Below are 21,662 nucleotides of genomic sequence, written 5' to 3' on the forward strand. Positions count from 1 at the left end.
TTATAGCCATGAGTCTATTTGGATTTTGTCTCTAAAAGCTTTGCACATCTGGACACTGCAATTTTTGCCCATTCTTCTTTTTGCGCAAACTTGCTCAAGCTCCGTCAAGTTGGATGGGGACCTTTGGTGAACAGCAATTTTGAACTCTTTCCACATATTCTCAATTGGATTGAAGTCCAGGCTTTGACTGGGCCACTCCAGGACATTGTCCTTTTTATTTGTAAGCCACTCCAGTGTGGCTTTGGCAGTATATTTGGGGTCATTGTCCTGCTAGAAGATGAATCTTCTCCCAAGTCCCAGGTCTCTTGCAGATTTCAGCAGGTTTTCCTCCAGGATTGCTCTGTACTTTGTTGCATCCATTTTGCCCTCTATCTTTGTGAGCTTTCCAGGCCCTGACGCAGAGAAGCTGCCACCACCATGCTTCATGGTAGGGATGGTGTTCTCAGGATGATGTGCGGTGTTAGGCTTGCGCCAAACATAGAGCTTAGCGTTGAGGCCCAAAAGCTCTATTTTGGTCTCATCAGACCATAGAATCTTCTTCCACTTGGTCTCAGAGTCTCCCACATGCCTTCGGGCAAACTCTCATCGAGAATTGATGTGAGTTTTTTTTAACAATGGCTTTCTTTTTGCCACTCTCATGGCAAATAAGGCCAGTTTTATGAAGCACCCAGGCTATTGTTGCCATATACAGTGTTTCCCAGCTCAGCCGTGGAAGACTGTAACTATTTTAGAGTTGCCATAGGCCTCTTGGTGGCCTCCCTGACTAGTGCCATTCTCGCCCGGATACTCAGTTTTTAAGGACGGCCTGTTCTATACAGATTCACAGTTGTGCCATATTCTCTCCATTTCTTAATAATGGACTTTACTGTGCTCTGGGGGATATTCAAAGCCTTGGAAATGTTCTTATATCCTACTCCTGATTGGTGCTTTTGAAGAACCTTGTTCCGGATTGGCTTTGAATGTTCCTTCATCTTCATGATGTAGTTTTTGTTAGGAAATGTACTAACCAACTGTGGGACCTCCCAGAGACAGGTATATTTAACCTGAAATCATGTGAAACACCTTCATTGCACACAGGTGGACTCAACTAATTATGTGACTTCTAAAGACAATTGGTTGCACCAGAGCTTATTTAGGTGTCATAGCAAAGGGGGTGAATACTTATGCAATCAATTTTTTTTTCTGTGTTATATTTGTAATTAATTTAGAACGATTTGTAGATTTCATTTTTTACTTTGACATTATGGACTTTCTTTGTGTTGATCAGTGGCAAAAACGTCTAATTAAATCCATTTTGATTCCATGTTGGAACACAATAAAATGTGGAAAAGTCCAAGGGGGGTGAATACTTTTGAGAGCCACTGTATACACACTGAGTGTACAAAACATTAGGAACACCTTCCTAATATTGAGTTGCACCCCCATTTGCCCTCAGAACAGCCTCAATTTGTCAGGGTATGGACTCTACGAGGTGTCGAAAGCGTTCCACAGGGATGCTGGCCCATGTTGACTCCAATGATTCCCACAGTTGTGTCAAGTTGGCTGGTAGTGGATCTCTGCTCCGAATAGTTCATTCCATCTCATCCCACAGATGCTCAATTGGATTGAGATCTGTTGACTGGGCAGGCCACTGCAGTAAACTGAATTCACCATTATGTGGTAAAATAAATCCATTAGCAGATGGATACACTGCTGCCATGAAGGGATGCACCTGATTGGCAATGATGTTCAGATATCCTGTGGCATTCAAACATTGCTCCACTTTTATCAAGGGGCCCAATGTGTGCCATGAAAACACACCTCACACCATCACACCACCACCACCAGAATGCAATGTTGACACGCGACATAATGGATAGTCCTCCCATCAGCGTGAAACTGGGATTCATCAGACCAGGCATTGTTTTTCCAATCCTCCAGTGTCCAGTGTTTCCGTTCCTTAGCCCACTGCAACTGCAGTTTCTTGTGTTTTGCTGAAAGAAGTGGAATGTTAGGTCGTCAGCTGCCATACCCCAATCGTGTCAAGGTACGACGAGTTGTGCATTATTTTATGGGTCTTTCGGCACCAATGTTGTACTGGACTGTCAGTTGACTAACTGTAGCCCATCTGTTGCTCTGCACAATTCTTGTCAGCCTCCTTTGGCCTCTTTCATCAATGAGCTGTTTTCGACCACCGGTCTGCTGTTGGCTGGATGTCCTTTGGGTGGTGGACCATCCTTGATACACATGGGAAACTGTTTTGTGTGAAAAACCCAGCAGTGTTGCAGTTCTTGACACACTTAAACCGGCGTGCCTGGCACCTACTACCATACCCCGTTCAAAGGCACTTAAGTCTTTTGTCTTGCCCATTTACCCTCTGAATGGCACACATACACAATCCATATCTCAATTGTCAAGGCTTAAAAATCTTTAACCTGTCTTCCCTTCATCTACACTTATTGAAGTGGATTTAACAGGTTACATCAATAAGGGATCACAGCTTTCATCTGGATTCACCTCGTCTATTTCATAGAAAGAACAGGTGTTCCTAATGTTTTGTACACTCATATATATATATAATAGCAAACTATTTTTGTCTCACATAATTCTAATTTACAATAAGCATGAGCTAAAATGCTTAATTATTTCAGTGAATATGCCAGAGTTATCACCGTAACCAATGTCCACGCTTTGAAAGGAACCCTTACGAAAATCAACAGAGAATGATGAACAATTCGAGGTGCATTGACATTGAATGAACCCGCACCTTTAACGTCTTTTATCCTTGAATTCTTTAAGTTCTCAAAGCAGATGAACATGAAAAGACATTAGCCAGATTCAATTAAATCTAATGACTTTAATGCCGCAAATTATGTACTTTTTTAATTACCTTATCCCACTGCTACATGATAGATGTCCACTTCATTAGATTCAAGCGTGACACAAAAGGCAGCCTCTGCCTAATTACTTAATTACTGTTTTAATTCATTCTTTTAGCCGGTACCTCATAATTCCTTTTGTGCCATTAACAGGTTCAAGGATATTGGTTCATTAGCTGGGTAAATAAGATCCCACAGTAGCTGTTATTTTGCATTGACTGGGTGAATAGGATCTGAAGGAACACTTATTTTCAGTTCCACTGGGCATACTAAACTTCTATATTCCGAAACATATCTGAAGTACATCTGTAAGCTTCATCCAGATGGTAATTATTATTATTATTATTATTATTATTATTATTATATTATTATTATTATTATTATTAAAAATATTTAAATAAGATATCTTGTCTGATGTTCCATTATCACAGGGTTTTTGTGTTATGAGTCATATAACAAAATAAAAGGCAGGGTTTGAGGAAATGTAATATACATTTGTTACAGGTGTCGAAAGATAAAGCCATATGCAGCTATTAAGACTTCTAATGATACCATCTATCTAATGCATTCATTACATTTTTCAAACTCCTTTTAAAACACTGATGCACATGGTTTTTATTCACAACATCACTTAAAGCTGGCTTTGTCATGGTAGAGATATTTAAGGAATTAATTTGATAAGAATTTGACTTACCTGGCTGCCCTCTTTCTGCCAAAAGACAGCTGGCTGAGGGTTTCCCGTTGTTTCACAGGGAAAGGATGCAGTTCGACCCTGCGCAACGATTTGATCTCTTGGCCTGACCACAAACTGAGGAGGAGCTGGTTTGAAACAAAAAGGTTTTTTTTTTTTTTAAGGATGCACGGTAACACACAGAGGTGGTAGATAAATCACATTTATCATGCAACAAAACACAGTCTGACAGATAAATACAGAGACGAACAATAGAGAAGACAACAGAAAAGCTTTTCAGTTTGACAGATGTGACACATTCTGTCTCATGTAAACTAGTTATTTCCAGCTTCTTATGAAGAGTAAGGGACAATGACACTGGTAGGTGCCATGGGAACATCCTCTCATACCTCTGCAAGCCCACCTCATTGTTGACCTAAGAAAAACCTTGACATTTACTGTATGAAGCAAAGACTTCGAATTGTATATGAATTACATAGTTGTGATCAGAATAAAGGCTTCCAGAATTGATAAACTGCACTACATAGCCATGTATGCCAGTGCATTTCACATATATTTATTTTGGATCCTTTTGTTTTTTTAATTGTAAAGAAACTGATACCTACTGACAGTAATTTAAATAATGTTGCAAGAAATTGCTGTAAATGCAACACAACAAGCATGTTCTGTAAATTACACCTTCCATGACATATCTTACAGCTCAGAAAAGGCTGAAATATCTATTGATTATACTGGACCAAAAATATTATTTTGAAACCAAAAAAACTGTACTGTACATTTCAAGAGCTGTGATAATTTTCACAATGTGTTTTATTTAAACTGGAGCTAGTAAGCAGGTTATCCAGATCAGTAAATACATAAACCTTGTCCCTAAACCTTGCCAAAATCTTAAGACAGTGAGAGTAGAGATCACTAGGATTCCAGATAAAAGGAAAAAGGGAGGAGAGGAAAACAATTAAGACTCGATAACTGGGACATTTTGTGGTAGGAAAAAAATAATGTTTGGAGAATGTAAATGGACAGTAAATTAGATTTGATTTCTGGCAAATTATGCTTTGATAGTGCATTCAGTAAGCGCTGACTTCAATCAGTGTCACGCCTGAGCTATGTTATGCTAATGGCCAGTTTAGGTGGCCGTTGAGGATGATATGGAAATCAGATGTTTGAGCGGAATGGGGAAACAGGGCCCAAGTGTGAGCTGTGCACCAGACGAGGGGGCTGCAGGACCCTAAGGTTAATCATATCATGTTCTGAGTTGTGTCTACAGCATGGGATGGTACGATGTGGCTGGGATTAAACAGGAGATAATGAAGAGGCAGATAGAGCCACTATCTCCCTGATTGCATAACATGGCTGCATTGGCATTCCACAGCTCTTGGTTAAGCGGACTCTTTTCATTCATTCTTGTCCTTCTCTTGCTCCTGTTTTTTTTTTTTTCTTTATTCCTTCTTGTCACTGTTCCTTGGTCATACTCACAAACTTAGTTGTTTCCCCAAAACCTTTTTAAAGAGAAATTGGGGTACCATCTAATCAGTGCATGTAAAACCACAACTGTCAATTCAACAGCAGCTATTCTTTACACTATGCTGTTGGTTGGTCAAGGTGCACATTAGCATGTGTGACGGAAAGACAATGAGTTCTGGTGGTAAAGAACGGGAGGAGAAGTGTCTGGAAGGGCTGGCCTGACAGTTTGTTTCCAAGGCCGGGAAGTCAGTCAGCCTGGAAAGAAGCGAGTCTATTGCATATAGAGGCCAGGGTAACGCCGAGAGAAGGACTAAGAGAGGAGCTTTCAGAAAAGGAGACGTGTTACGTGTTTTGTGTTGTGTTTGTCTGTGTATTAATTGTCTGTGTTTTGCAGCACCAGACAGTTAAAACACCTCCGGAGCTGTCGCCGAGGGTCAGCACTATCTGAATCACCACTGCACTACCGTCATGAAAATACCTGTGTCTGCACTCACCACTAGCACGACTGCACTCATCCAGGACTGGTGACCGTGTGTTCGTTTTTGTTCGGGACTGTGCCCTGTTTTGTTATTCCCGTGCCTTACACATTGCTGTGTATAGCCGGGGATTTATTATTTTACGGTCACCAGACCTGGAATACAAATAAAAACACTTTCCACCGGATTACAATTGTCTGCCTTTCACTCCTGCACCGCATCACCGCTACACCTGTGGCTCATTCACCAGCCACTTTGCCACACATGGAACAATTACAAATTACAAAATGTTTTCTGCTTCCTCGATAGCTGTTTCCAAACGGCAGGTTGAGTTAAAACTCAAGCTTTAGATAGTTGTTTTTATGTGCCAGTGTATCTTTGCAAGAATAATATGGTATGTCTACCCAGAAACATACTGTTCTAGTTACAATGATGTCAGATATGCTTTTAATTTTTTTTTACAAATATTAACTGAAGTCTGAATACTTAAGCAAAATAATTTACATACCTTAAAAAACAAGAAACAGTTATCTTTTAAAATTAGAAATCATTAAACTTTTTTTTTTTTTTAGCTGTATAAACAAAATGCTTTATTTGTTGTATGTCACCTTGTACATGCATTTCTGTCTACAAGGCAAAGTATGCCAACATTTCTTACAGGTCTCCAGTTGAACTTTTGGCAATTTAACCAGCTAAGATCAACCCCCCACCCCCCATGCACATCTGAAAAACATTTTTGATATCCAACAGTGCAAATTTATTTAGACCTTATGAATGAAGTAAAAATATTCTGGAGTTCATTCAGCTGCAAATAAAGAAACTGGTGAATTCAAAGCAAAGCTAAATTATCAGATTCTCCCATTCAGGACCATTAAGGGTACACTTTCTTTCCTAGGAGTACTTAGACAAAACATTGAATTATTGAATGGAAAGGTCATGATTGTTATATTACTTTTGGGGCATTTAGAGTATTTATTAAAAGTAGTAAAAAATATATAGATAGCTAACATATTCCACACTCTGTCAGTACATAATGAACATCCGATTTGAGATGCAATGGCTTAAGAGGCCAACCTGTACTCCGAGTTTTATTTTTATTGTGTTACTGCCTGAGGGTTTGTCAGCTGCATCTTTTTTTAAATTATGAGGGGGGTATTTTCAGCAGTCAAGCAAGTTGTTTTATAGTCAAAGGCATTTGGATCGAATTTTATTTACGCATAACCCTCTTTGAGATTTGATATTTCTGAAGCATTATTACGATTTTTGGAATGAGAAAGCTGTTTAAGGCTGGCCTCTTGCAAGTGAAGAAAGCATCTGAGTCAGATATTATTATTTTATAAGCGCTGTACATTTCTGAAAGAAACTTCACCTTTACACCTCTACTATGCTGTACAAAATTAATATCTTATCATGGCAAACTGAGCTGTCTCTTACTGCCCGACAAGCTGTGGATCTATAAATGCAGTACTGTATGGTAAATACAAAATGTATTTGAACAGCATGCTTTCTTTTCAAATTATAAAATGTTAACAGCTTCATGCACTATGATATGGGCCTTCTCGATAAAATAAACTACCAAAATTGTCTGTGCGTAAAGATAACAGTGAATGAATGAATGTTTAAACAGCATACCTCTATGCTATTGAAGGGATGTAGTATAACAATTACTCAGTTGAGCTTCAAGTTCTAAAAATGGCAGCTCATTTGGTTTGAGACTTTAACGATTTATTAAAGTCATCTTCACCTCAAAGGAAATGGTTTATCAGACAAGATATTTAATTCATGATGGAACACATCTGCCCAGGGTCTGGACGATGTTTAAAACAAATACATTTCTGAAGGCCCTTTTTCTTTCAATCATATTTTATTCAGAAGTAAAGCAATTACAGTCTCCTTCCCATGGATGGACTGAATGTTTAATTTTCAAAGCTTTTTCAACCTAATAATTTCTGACAATCACACGTTAGACCTTGGGCTACTTTGACCCAGTCACAGTTCTCCATTATTAGTATTTCTTTTCCCGATACAGATAAATGGGGTGACTGTGTTTTAATTAAACTCATGCCCACACATTAGCCCCTTTCCTTAAAAAGACAGCTATAACAAAAATGTTAAAAGGCCTGTACCAAACAACCACAAAAGTATTAAAATATGTCATTGTACTGCTTTTATAACCCTTTCCTCTTATTCTGTTTTAAAGACATGTTCAGGTAGCAACCGGCATTGGTGGCATTTGACAGCAAGGACAGGCTACAACAGAATCTGGCAATGACAGTGAAAACATCAGGGACCTTTAGGAACAAGTATAGTTGAGGAGGTGGTGCTTCTGTGAATGCAACCCTAAGGAGACATGATCTTTTAGGAAGCATTATGAGGAAGACAGAATATATTCAATTGCAAGAAAAAAAAAAAAAAAACAACAAATGTAATAGAAATATAAAGAGGATTGTTTCAGTTGTTTCAGTTTTGAATCCATTGTTCCATGTTTGAAAATTCAGGGCAGCCTTTCTTTTGTTATGTACTGTAATTAGCGGAGTTGCAATAAAGAAATTAAAAAACGGTTTCTAATTTCAATGTTAAATATATAATAACAAATCTGAGACAACAATCTGTAATAAACAGGGTAACATCCCTTGTAACAGGATCTGTGGTGGCTTCTTGGATGAATTCAGGTTTAGTTGCTTAACAGGTTAGTATTATGGGAAAAGCAAATTGTAACAAGTACAAAAGGACACAATTGAATAAGCTTTTTTTCAAGGCTGGAAAGAACTCATACTAATAAAGCAATTGCATATTATTCTACTGTACTGCTGTGCGTTGGTTAGTAAATGCTGAATGTTAATATTGAGTCCCGAGTTCAAGCACTGCCGGAAGCTCATGCACAAATGGGTTTAAGGATGGTTACTTACCAACAGGGCGAGCTGGACACAGAACAATGGTGTGGTGGGAACATAAAAAGAACAGAACAAAACAAAACAGAAAAAATAGGAAAAGAAATTTTAAAAAGTCAGAATGAATGACATGTGCTCTGTGTACACAATTCAACGAGGAAAACTGATGAGTTAAGTTTTTCTCTTAAATATGTCAAAGACATGCAAAGGCTGTCTTCTGCTTTCCCCAACCCATATTAGTTATTTAAATAATTAAGAAGGATCCTTCAATATCATAACCAACAATTGTACATAGACACATTCAGCCCATAAACAACTTTAGCATTATGTTGTAAGTGGGGCAAGTGGTATTAAGGTACTAAAGATCTGCTCCTCCTCCTTTAAGTGTTATTGTTTGCCTTTGATCCAAATTATTACTTAAAAAATAACACCACCTGATGACTGGATATTATAAATGCTTTATTATTCTTATTAACGTTTATACATTAATACATAATCCGATGATAATTACACCACATTGTTAAGTGTTCATATAAAAATAAAACCTGTTCCACCTGAGTTCTCAATTACTTAATTGAACCAATTATTTTCTTAATTGGTCAACACTAACATTCTTCCCAGGTCTTTAGTTATTAATGATTTAAAGATACCCAGAAAACCTGAAGGACTGTGGCTCTCGAAGACCAGGGTTGGCCACCCTTGGACTAAAGCAGGGCTTCTCAAACTTGTGGCTGCTGGTTTTTGTTCCAACCAAGCTTTCAATTATTTAACTATACCCTTAATTGAACTGATAATTTGCTTAATTAGACCTTTTACTTGTTTTCAGCTCTTGAACAGTTGCATATTTCAGGTTAGCTATAACATTTGATAAGTAATTTGTACTGCAACTGTTTAAGAGCTGAAAACAAATAAAAAGGCCTAATTGGCACTTTATTTATTTATTTATTTATTTATTTATTTATTTAATAACCTTCAAGGAATACAAAGTGATAATACATACTTTTTTTTTTTTAATATGGACTTTGTATAGATTATTGATCCTCATAAAAATGTTGCCATGGTAACTGTGCACGGCAACATTTTAGTTTACTAGTATTTTTGTCATTTTGTCATACTTATAGAGGTACAATTTAGTGTACTATAAACTGCTTTACCACTCTTTGCATTGGTTTTACCATAATGTTTTTATAATGGCATACCACTGCTTACTGATGAAGTGTATCATGCCGTATGTGATTTGGATATGTGTCACAAAAATAAAAAATAACACAGGGGGCGTCTGGAACGTTTCCTCAAAATATGTGCTTTTTAAATGCTAATTGGGGTCAGAAAAACAATTGGACACATTAAACAAAACAAAACAATCTACTACCAGTGTCTTCTATTCCTTTTCGGTAGATTAAGTAATATTTTGTTTTTGTTTTTGAAACAAGTGATCTCTTTCTATCGCAGGATTCATAGTTAGTTGATTGATTTAAACCAATAAACTGGTTAATTCACTGTAATCCCTCAATATTAGTGCTTCTTCAGATGATGAAAACATTTATTTTTTAAGTTGCTGACATTCTCAATATAAACCATCACTGGCTGGAAAGAACTTAATTAAGGTATGTGCACACTTCATTCCTGCTATTCTATACCAGACTGTGTGTGTGCATTCAGCCTTTGTAATATATATATATATATATATATATATATATATATATATATATATATATATATATATATATATATATATACACATAAAATCATCTTCTAAATGGCTTAATTTCCTCACGGAAACACCTAGTTGAAAGGTGCTCTGCTTTGCATTCAGCAGATTAAATGAATCAAATGCATGCATTTAAAAAGTGGAAAATTGAATCCGGCCCCACAGGTCATTTGACCCCTCCCCTTTGTATTATTATACCATTCCACACGGACCTTGAATATGTAATTCAATGTGCATGGGGAAAAAAGAACAGAGTTTATGGCAAAAAATGTTTTGATTAACCTTTCCCACCTCTACAGAAAACCTTCAGCATGCACCACTAAACTGTGAAATGGCATCTGTAGCTGTTTTACAGAGGTGCTGTGTACCCAAACTGAATTAGGATTATAAAAACAAAGAAGGAGCCAGAATTCCATGTGAACCTAATGAAACATCTTCTAGATAAATAAAAGGAATGAACTGCCCCAATTCTTCAATTTGATTAGTTTAAAGAGGTCCTATACACAGTCAAATAGTATTCTTCTGGTATTGAGAGATCATAATTCTGCAAAGAATAGAAAAACCTGGTTTTCTTACTTGCATGCTTTTAAATCTGAAAAGCAGAGTTGCCTACTGGACTTGTTAAAAATCCCATTTACGATTATTGCATGACCTACATTACACAAGTCATTTTATTGGCTCATGCATATTAAATATTAATTTCTATATGGTTTTGATAGTGTAGCAGTTGCATTGGTGTTTTCATTTCTATTTCAGATACATCATTACTGATGTGTTTTGTGATACATATAGCAACCACAAATACTTACAAATTCTAATGCATTTCATTTGCACTTGTTATTATTATTTGCCACGCCAGGATAACACGAAAATTCGCACTATAAAAGCTATTTATATATGTAATTCCTATGATATTCCAGCTCCTTTAATATTATTTTGCTGTCCATTTGGTTTATCTTCACTTGTTGTAGTGCAAGTTTACCACAATTCAAATGTATATTTCGATTTTTCAATGAATATCACAGATTAATAATGAAATATATTTGTACTGGGGCCATCTTTCAAGAGGAAATTGAAAAATAAGATTGTTTTTTTTCTCTAAAGTTTTGTTACTCAGCACCTCATGTTGAAGTAGTATACAGTGTATTGTTTCAAATCTATTAAATGTTGGTGAAACTTTCTGATGTATTACTTACCCCTGACTGTAAGAGTTGCAGCAGCTTCCACTTTTCCAACACGGTTCTCAGCAATACATGTGTAGGTACCTTGATCGCTGCTGGAAGCCTTTTTAATGCGAAGCATGTAATCCTCTTTAATGTCATAGCTAAGGAATGAAAAAAGCATTATATTTGGTGTGTTGGAAATCATGTATATATATATATAACCAAGCAACACTTCTGCTGCACTTTACTTCAGATGGGTTGTCACAAAGGAGCAAATTCAGGTAGCTGGAGACCCTTTGCTGTCTGAAGGCAGATGCAAACATTCATATAAAAGGTAACAAAAATAAAGATAACATTTTCCTGTGCATTTGTACTATGTACTTTGAAAAAAATGGTTCTAAATCACTGCTTCTGCACATTTCTGAAGGTAGCACAGTCTTTTTCAACCCTAAAGCTTTCTTCATTTGATTAAGTTTATTTAATTTCATAACTGGATATTAAATGGGCATTACGTTCATTCTACCAGTTTGTAGTGGAGGCCCCTGGATTAGAACATATCCTGACAGGGTTCCATCATTTCAGAGCTATAATAATGTTCTTCTGCCCTGTGTAGCAGCCTGCCTACTCAGCAATTCATAATGAAAAAAGCGGAAGGGATAAACCTGGCAGCTGCTGAAAGACAGGAAAGAAAGGAATAATACAATGGAATCTATTACATCTACTGATGAAAATGCTCTTAATAAAGACTTGGTCATAATAAAAGGAGACCTTAGAAAAAAAAAAACTGACAGTGGTCTTAATGGTAAAATGTTCTTTATAGTGAGAGTTACCTGTAGTAAGGTAAAAATAGCAATTGTGAGGAATACTTATGTGGAGCTCAAGACAAAATGTTAAATGGGGATCCAATTAGTAATTCTGTGAAATAAAGTGTGAAATCAATAGTGGGTATACCCTTAATGCAGGTCTGTATCATTAACTATTCAGACTCAGAAGCCCATTAAAAATATCTTGACAGAACAGAAAATAATTGGATAGATGTTAAACTCCTGTTTGTACTGCATTCCAGAACAGACCTCTAACAATTACAGCGTGCTCCAAGTTTGGTGTACTCAGCTTAGCCTCCAGTGGACAAAGCCGTCAGTTGTCAGTATATAATTGGAACAGGATCAAGACTGAATGACACTGGACACTATGTTTGACAGCAGCCTGATTCATTGTCCCTCAACTTTCATTAAATTCACAAAACCAACATATAATACTACATTGATATTTGCACAGCACTATGGAAACATAGAGGTGTATTTTAATTTAATTGAAAGGAAACACTTGCAATACATAAACGCAATAACAGTATAACAGCATATGAGTGCAGCTGTAAAGGGACTCCAGCTCAGGCTGTATCACCATTTGGTTTAGAAGTCATTGAGCACAGTGTGGAAAGGAGGCCCTCTGTACTTGTTACAGGTCCCTGTGTTGACAATATTTCTACCACTAGGGTTTATAAGCTAAAATGAAGATCAAAAGCTCTCATTCCCAAGCTTTCAGACCCATCTGCCACTGAATACTTTAGGACAAGCCGAAGGCAATTACCACTTCTCATCACCCTATGACTATACATAATAAATGTCTGCCTGGCTGCCACACTGAGCACAGACCTAACGCTGCCCTGCTTTCTCAAACCCGCAGACACACACTTGCAGAATATCTGTGGGTAAAGCCAGACTTAATTAAAACTAAAGCACATGATAAATAAACGGCTGTTGAATAGAAATGTTACAAGGAAAATGAAGGAGGGATTTTGATATTAAAATTGGACAGTCAGTGGCTCGATTGAATGTGCTCATTGTTGCACAGTCTGATTAATGACAGTTCTACAATGGTATGCTGACAGTCCTTGCCACCCAGACATGTTTTCTTCTGATATGAAACACTGCTGAAAAATGCACACCAATCAGATCTGGACCCCGGACAACATGTGCTATCATCACTGTACCGTGAATTGAGATTGATTGGTATCCAGCTGTGACAATGAGAAGGAAAAAAAAAGGACCAGCACCTCCCAAAAAAGGGGGTGAAGAAGAGAGAACTTTTGAAAATTAAATTATGTCAAAACTACCGCCATCTGTTCAGAGATTCACTGAACAAAATAAACGAAATTAGGGCTGCAATGGTGTTCTTCAGAACAGCTTGACTGCTTGCCACTGGCATATTAAAGGCCCAGTCTACAGTACTTATCCACAAGATGGTCTTTATATATTCATGAATACATGTCTGAGAAAGAAGAATAGCAGCTCATTATTAATGGTTGCAGGGAGCTAGGCATACTCTGATCTTTCTTATACCAGGAATGTGATTACAGATACATTATGGAAACTCTCCGTTGAGACAGGGGTGAAATATGCTTTTTTTGGCAGAACTTCGCTTACTTATGACTGGTTAGAGCTGACACCTATGGTCAAGTCACTTAACCCCCTTGTATTGCAGAAGCTGAACCCCAGTAGAAATCAGATGACCTGCAACTTCATCCTTCCTTCTCTTTCATGTCCTTTGGATCAATGTATCACACGCCATGGGTGATAACACAGTATTGCCTCACATTTAATAATATTGTTTTTCAGTTTTAAAATGACTAACACCCTTTAATGCAAAGGCAAGACTAATAGCCGTATAAAAGGTGCATTCATTTCTACTAATCTGACCAAGTGTTCATTTAAATGAAATTTAATAAGGTAGGAAATTATAACATATTTTTTACATAAAACTAAAAGTCCAGGGTTTTGATGCACTTTATCCACCTGCAGCTATGGCCAAAAGTTTCTCATCATCCAGAATTTTAGGATTGAGAAGTCATTTAAAAAAAATAAACTATATGAACATAATTTATATATTTTATTTAACATAATTTTATTAAATAAGCTATGAAATTATATCACAAAAGTCTACTGGATGCCATAATAGTAGTAGTATTTTATGTTAGATTTCGAAATGTCCATTTTTCAATGTATGCCAGTTTCAATATATGTATTGTATATGAAAAACAATACATATTGAAAAACTACAAAGCGGTTTGTAATTCAGTATGTCAATGTAACATTATTCATCAAGTTTCGTTCGACTTTATGAAGCAAAATTTGTTAATTCTATATGGTGATGCAAGATTTTTTGCCATAGCTGTAGAATGCTCCCTCACGGAAAAGCTTTCTAGGTCCCACCCCCAAAAACCTTACCATGTGAGATTTATAATGAAATTACCAACCTTTTAAATGGATACAGAAACCGAAGATGTTGTATTGGACCACTGTACATGTCACCACATGCATACAAGCTTTTCAGGACAAAATATGTGTATAAATTACTTTTTTTTTTTTTTTCATGTCGGTCCAATTAAGATACTGAATAGCAAATGTCAAAGGCACATGGAAAAAACTGACTATACTACTGTGCTGCCAACCTCCATAAAATGGCTAGTATTTTCCATGAAGTACTACTACACCATCTCACATATGGAATGAATCTGTCGAGAAGAGGAAAAAACCAGCTGGCACCTCTTATGTGCTGAAGTGAAAATTTCAGAACAATTCATTCAGCTTTACAAAATTAAAAAAATTTTCATATGAGTGCTTTGTTAAGTGTTTGGCCCACAGTGCATTTTCAATAAGGCTAAATGACACCCAGATTTTGGACTCCTGCCTATTCGGTTAAAAAAAAAAAAAGCGTGAACCCTTCGTCTAACTAATTTATCTTCATGGCAAGTAGATTTGGAACTAATTCAACAGTGTCTTGGCAAGCTTCGATAAGGTTGAGCTTTGGGTACAGTAGTGACTACAAATTATAGCTGGACAAGGAGCCTATAAAATACTACTCAATGATACGACTTTGGAAGAAACAGAAACTCTTGCTCCCTGGAGCTGTCCCCTCTTATGGAGTAATGGAACCTGACAGTTGTAAGGTTAAACAGGAATTGTTCTCTCTTCAATCTGTTCTGGCTTTTCTTTGCAGAACAGAAAGAATTGCTTTAAGCCTTGCCTACTACAGCTAGGGCTCCACCATTTATTTAAACATCCACTTGCTTGCTGAACTGGCTGCCACTTTCGATTCCTTGGCACAACATTCATCTAATCAGACTGTGTCTGCAAGTGTGGCCTACAAGGGAGCCTGTAATTTCATTAAAGATGTATTTACTCAGCTGAGCCACCTGCTCTGAGCTAGAGCAGAAAGACAGCAGGCACACATAGCTTCCAGAGTGGCAAGGAGTACAGCCCAGAGAAATGGAACTGGTTTTGTTGTGTTATTTTAAAGCTCATTAGTTTAATCATGGTGGTGTCACCTTCTCAGATATACAAACTGACCCCCCACCTCCCTGTTACTGTCTATTGTAAGCCTAATTATAATTATGAAATTGCATACGAGGACCAAAAAGAGAAAATCATTGTTGGAGCTAGGATAGAAGCTTAGTTGGATAGAAATACAAAAATATGCTGTTGTTTTATTATATGTATGTTAATACATATATAGAACAGTTTACTGTATAAGTCCATTGGTAAGGTATCCAACTGAATTGTGTAACATAAGTTCTTAAAACAAAAACAGACACAGGCATATTTCTATTTATGAGCAAAATGTTAGACTGTAAGTGTAGTTCTGCACTTGACTATGCAGCATTATCTTTAAGAAAACACAAAACGATACTATACGGAAACTAACTCGCTAAGATTCTACAGTAGTTAAACCAATCAATCAATCAATCAATCAATCAAATTTATTTTGTATAGCGCCTTTCATGCAAAGGCATCCCAAAGCACTTCACATGACAAATAATATACTAATAAACAACAATATAATATAAAATACATATTAACAAAATTCTAAAATAGACCATCCCAATCAACAAAAAGGCTTCTGCATAAAGATGTGTTTTAAGCTTTGATTTAAATGCATTTATTGAGTCAGCTTTATGGTTTTCGATTGGAAGATTGTTCCATAATACAGGTGCATAATGACTAAAGGCTCTTCCATCACAAGAGCTGCATTTTATCATTGAAGTCACCAGAGCCTCTGCATAAGCAGATCTCAACTCAAGTCCGGGGATATAAGGTAAAAGCATAACATGAATGTAAGCAGGGCCATTTCCAGAGACAACATTAAATGTCATTAATACAATTTAAAAAAATGACTTCACCAGCAGCCAATGAAAGCAGGTAAGAATAGGTGTAATAGGTCATTGGTGGTGGGGTTTTATTTAATGTTGTTTTAGAGCCAATTAAAAGAAATTCAGTTTTATTTGCATTTAACTGCAAAAAAAAAAAAAAAATGTTTTGACAGCTAAGCCACTAATTTATCAAAGCAAGTTGATAATCTAGAGTTTATGTTTACATCATCAGAACTCATTTTAAAATAAATCTGGGTGTCGTCGACATAAAACCATGTTGCCTGATCACATTACCCAGCGGTAGCATATACAAATTAAAAAGCAAAGGACCAAGAACAGAGCCCTGTGGAACCCAGAAACAACAAGAGAATTAGCCGATTTTTATCCTCAAAAGGACACAAATTGATGTCAGGAGGTTAAGTAGGACTGCAACCAGGAGAGTACTGTGCCAGTAATGCCAATAGTTTTCTCAAGGCGATCAAGAAGAATTGTGCGATCAATGGTGTCAAATGCAGCAGATACATCCAAAAAGACAATCCTTGACAACAGCCCCTCATCTGCATTCATCAGGATGTCACTAACAACATTTATAAGTGCAGACTCCTTACTATGTTGTTTACGAAAGCCAGATTGAAGTTTCTCAAAGAGATTATTAGCAGAGAGAATTGCAGACAACTGAGCAACAGCAACCTTTTCCAAGACTTTTGCAAGGAAAGGTAAATTAGAAATTAGATGATAATGAAACAAGACATCAGGATCCAATGTAGATTGTTTAAGTACTAGCTTTACAATTGCCAACTTTAAACTAGATGGTACAATTCCAGTTTTTAGGGAAATTTTTAGGGAAAGATTCACAATATTACAAATCACAGGAGCAATCGCATCTGGTCAATGACGGGCAATATTAGTCGGCCAAGGATCAAGAGAACACAAGGTGGAACCAGCTTTATTGATAATATCTAAAACATTAGTAACATCAGTTGTAGCAAAATGAGCATGTCTATGTGGAGCTACTATGGTCTTGATGCCCACATCAGTTAAATCTTCACTAGATAGTGTAAGAGAATTCCTTATTGTAACAATCTTGTCAGTGAAGAAATTAGCAAAGTTATCACAATCCAATACTGCAGTACCTGCATCATATTTTGTCATTATAAACTGATTAAAAGTTTGAAATAGTACTCTAGGGTTTCTTTGCCCCTTGTTATAATAGAAGAATAATAATTAGACCTGGCAGAATTTAGGGCTACTCTGTAATCAAGAATGTGTTTTTTCCACATTTCTTTGTGAAGAACAAGACCCGATCACTTCCACTGGTGCTCCAGTTTTATACCAATTGGTTTTAGAGCCCTAAGTTCATCATTGAACCAAGGAGTAGAACGTCTTGTTTTAATAATTCGAGTTTTATCTGGGGCAATATGGCTAATTGTGTTTGTCAAGGTCAGATTGTAAAGTGCCACATCAACATTACTTGGTACTACATTTACCAATGGTGAAGAGGCAAGACAATCATTAAAGACCACTCGATCTAAGACTCTTTGTATGGTAAGTAATGTCCTTAGTTTGTTTAGGTTGGTCGAAAGAAGGAAAATTAATTTAGCTGTAATTAAGATATTACCAGATATATTTAGATCTTGTAACACAAGATCAGAACGTTCTCTACCTTTACATATATAAAGATCTAAGATATGTCCATGAACATTTGCATTGGATTGAATCATTTGGGAAAGCTCAAAAGAATCAAGAATATAATTACACTCTACAGCCATAGTGAAAGGAGAGTCCAAATGTATATTGAAATCACCACAAATAAGCAGTTTCTTAGAATCAATAAACAACATAGAAAATAATTCATTTATCTCAAAAATGAATGAAGAATTGTACTTCAGTGACTGATAGAAAGTACACATAGTTAACAACAATGGAAATCTAACTGTAAGGTGTTCAAATGAAGAGAAGTCTTTCAGGGGCAGAACCTTAGAATTAAAGTGAGATTTATAGATAACAGCTATACCTCCTCCTTTACCAATCATACGTGATTTCTTGTGAAATGTATACCCTGCAGGTGTAGACTGATGCAGTAAACCTAAATTGACGGATTTGTGCCATTCATTTAAAAACAGTGCCTTATTTGACAGGGACCTAACATTAAGCTGTGCCACAAAACATTCTGATAAATTAGTTGGAATCTTTCCATTTGAGTTATGAAGTGGGATGTTTACCAGATACCTATTAGATACAGATTTGTTACATTTCGGGACTAAGAAATGCTTTGTCCATGGGATAAAAACATTTGGAACACCACTTGGTAGAAGACCATATTGCAAGCATATTTAGCAAAAGCAGCTAAGGGAATAGTAACAACATAATGAACTAAAAAAAACCTCAATATAGAATCATTGCAATATTATTAAAAACAAAAACACACTTTAAAATAGAATTAGTATTAAAGTTAGCGTCTGTATTTTTTGTTTCAAGAGATATTTTTATCTGCAACTCATTTGTTAGCATGCAGCAGACTGGCGATCCCCCATTGGGAGTAAAAGAAAATGGATATTCTTTAATCTGTACAACAAACAGAGAGGTACAATCGCAGCTTTGGAGAAAGAACCTCAAGAGAATCCAGGGGGATGTATTCATTGTAAAAACCAGGGTAATGAAAAGCCACTGCTTAGGTGTTCACTCACTAAGAACCTCTTTTTTCTTTCCTTTACTTTGCTGTTTAATTAAATTAAACTCATTGTCAAAGTCCTTTTTTCATGCCAGTACTCTGGTAGCTTTATCTGGGCTTTAGCCATTCTTCAAAATTACAATTTATCTTCAGCTAACCCCAAAAATAACATCCCTGCTTTTTGAAGTAAAACAGTTTTGCTCTTTTAACATTTTTCTAATACAATATATTTAAAAAAAAAAAAAAAGCCTAGAAGTGTAGCTGCCCAGCATGGTTTTGAAAATCGTTTTTATACATATTTAAAAAGGTTGTTCCCTATAGCAAGATAAAATATTTGCCTATATTTTGCCTCTTTTAAAGAGTTTAGATATGTAATTTATAACCTCCTGTACTACTGCTTTGGTTAGTTTTAGGAGCATTCCTGTTTGGCTCATAGGCAGGGTTTCCATAAATTTTAGAAACTCCACATTCTCTCTCCAATGTCGTGAGAATGTGATGTGGCAAAAACATTGTACGACTCAGAAGGGTGGATATTGACTTCTTATGCTAAAAAGCTGCACAAATTGACCAAAAACTAAGATTATTTTGCATGGAAAAATGCCTGAAAGCCGTACCTTATGTTCATGAGACATAAGCAGTGAAGATCCTGTTTATGACGTAACCTTGTGCAACTTTCTACTATAACTAAACGCCTTACTGTGCAATTCTTTTTTTTAATAAAGGTCTGCTGGGAGTTGTCCTGGCAAGATGTTTGACCAAATATGAAAACACAGTATTAGTGGTTTAAAGACCTGTTCATTCAGAATATTTTTTAAGTGACACCGTTTATTCAATGTTTCAAATTATTCCATTTATAGTTTAGTTGTTTTAGAAGCAAGGTTATACAAAAATACTGAGACTACTACAAATTAAAAAATGCAACCCTTTGCAATAAATAAATAAATAAATAATGAAGCCCTTTGCAAAGATTAGAAATACATTTTTTCTCATCCTTTACGTGTTTGTTGTCCTTATGTTTGATGACTAAATAGTTGATTGCTTAGACTGTTTCTGCTTTAGCAATAAGGTGCAATTCATTGTACACTAGCCTTATGTAGCATCTATCATGGGTACATATCAAAGCAAAAAAAGAGTTACTTTTGTACTCAAAAATGCATTAAATTAGCATAGCTGAGTATTTCTGTCCCTAAAAGAAAACTTAATAGAAACCCAAATTACCTGAAAAGGTGTTACCAAAATAGTGCGAGAAAAAGGTGAGACTTATTTTTATTTTTCCATGGAAACACAGCCATAGTGACTTACATAGACAGTAGTTGCAAACCGGTTTCAATGAAGGAGAAAAACTGTAGCAAAATATATCATTGATGTATCTAAATAACCAATAAATAAAAACTGAATATCATTGTGGGGCACTAACCTCTTTAAGAAAATCTATCAAATGATCTCCCATTAGTACGAGTGGCCTTTTGTGACCTGTTTGGAAATGTCCACAAATGCCAAAATTATTTTAGTAATATTGCTAAGTCTTAAAGAAAAACAAATTAAGTGAATCATTATTCAATCAATTGAGTGATTAATTGATTTTATTATTACAAACGTACTGTTTTGTTTTAAAATGTAATTTTGAAGAGGGTCCTGGCAAAACCCTATGGACAGCGCACAGACTATTTAAAACATAATAAAAATTGACAGCTCTAGGACTTCCATTTACTACAACAGTATTCCTTTTTGAATAGTTGTGTTGCTGCCAGAAGTTTTCAAATCAGGTCACGACACAAAAGTGGCTCAGAAACAATCAGTGTGTTGGTTGCAGAGTTACATGCCAGAATTGTATTACTGTGTATGTATCTTAAACCCCATTTGGGGAATTTTTTAGCCCCCTCTATGTCTTGGCTCAACACTAATCCCTACAGAGAGAGACAGCACAAGAGTGAATACTGAGCATGGGGTAAACACATGGCTGAGGCAGCCAAACAGATGAAGCAGTTAACCTAAAATGCCAAACCCTTTGTATGTAAAATGCAGCACCACTCTGGCTCTGAGTTACAATACCTTATACTTCTGTGAGCAGTGATTAACCTTTTTTTTAATTTTCTTTTTTTAAAGCTCCTGCCTTCACTTGACCTTGATATAGCTGGAATTCAAACACTGCAGTTATATCAGTTTCATAGACTTGTATCTGGTGGATGCTGGTAGGGTCTTATTTGCTGCCATCTGACTGCTTTAATTAGCCAAACCTTCACATTTGTTGACTGTTTATCTGTCTAATTTGCACATAGGTTTTTTTTTTTTTACCTGAAGACATCTCTTCACAAAAACTTAAAAGGGCATGTCCGAGCAATAAATACCACTCAAGTAACAGGAGAAACCTGGAATAATCAAGATACAGGAATATTATGTTATATTTTATCTTAATTAATGGATGTTGTTGCTCGAGTCTTAGCAGTTTCAATGTTTTCCATATCGTTCTCGGTTGTGACATCATAACTGGAACATGCCACTGCTCATCTCGATCTAACAAAACCTTGAATGTTTGGTGGCAACCTCTATTTAATATGTCACATTGCATGCCTTCCTTTTTATGCAAG

The 21,662-nt window shown here is 36.3% G+C and overlaps 1 protein-coding gene across 10 annotated transcripts in view; it reads right to left on the bottom strand.

Annotated features, from left to right (window-relative positions):
* LOC121327869 (roundabout homolog 2-like) overlaps window positions 1-21,662 on the bottom strand; it is a 265,965-nt gene that overhangs the window by 73,729 nt on the left and 170,574 nt on the right. For 7 of the 10 annotated variants that reach the window (XM_041272162.1, XM_041272158.1, XM_041272160.1 and 4 more), the window contains exons 6-8: window positions 11,288-11,415; window positions 8,399-8,410; window positions 3,553-3,677 (exon numbers count right to left, since the gene is read on the bottom strand). In XM_041272162.1, coding sequence (XP_041128096.1) covers window positions 3,553-3,677; window positions 8,399-8,410; window positions 11,288-11,415 — 265 coding nt within the window. The remainder of the gene's footprint in view (window positions 1-3,552; window positions 3,678-8,398; window positions 8,411-11,287; window positions 11,416-21,662) is intronic. The other 3 variants (XM_041272163.1, XM_041272161.1, XM_041272155.1) reach the window with 1 other exon arrangement.

The sequence above is a fragment of the Polyodon spathula genome, chromosome 15 (assembly GCF_017654505.1).
Source record: "Polyodon spathula isolate WHYD16114869_AA chromosome 15, ASM1765450v1, whole genome shotgun sequence".
In the NCBI taxonomy this organism is placed as follows: Eukaryota; Metazoa; Chordata; class Actinopteri; order Acipenseriformes; family Polyodontidae; genus Polyodon; species Polyodon spathula.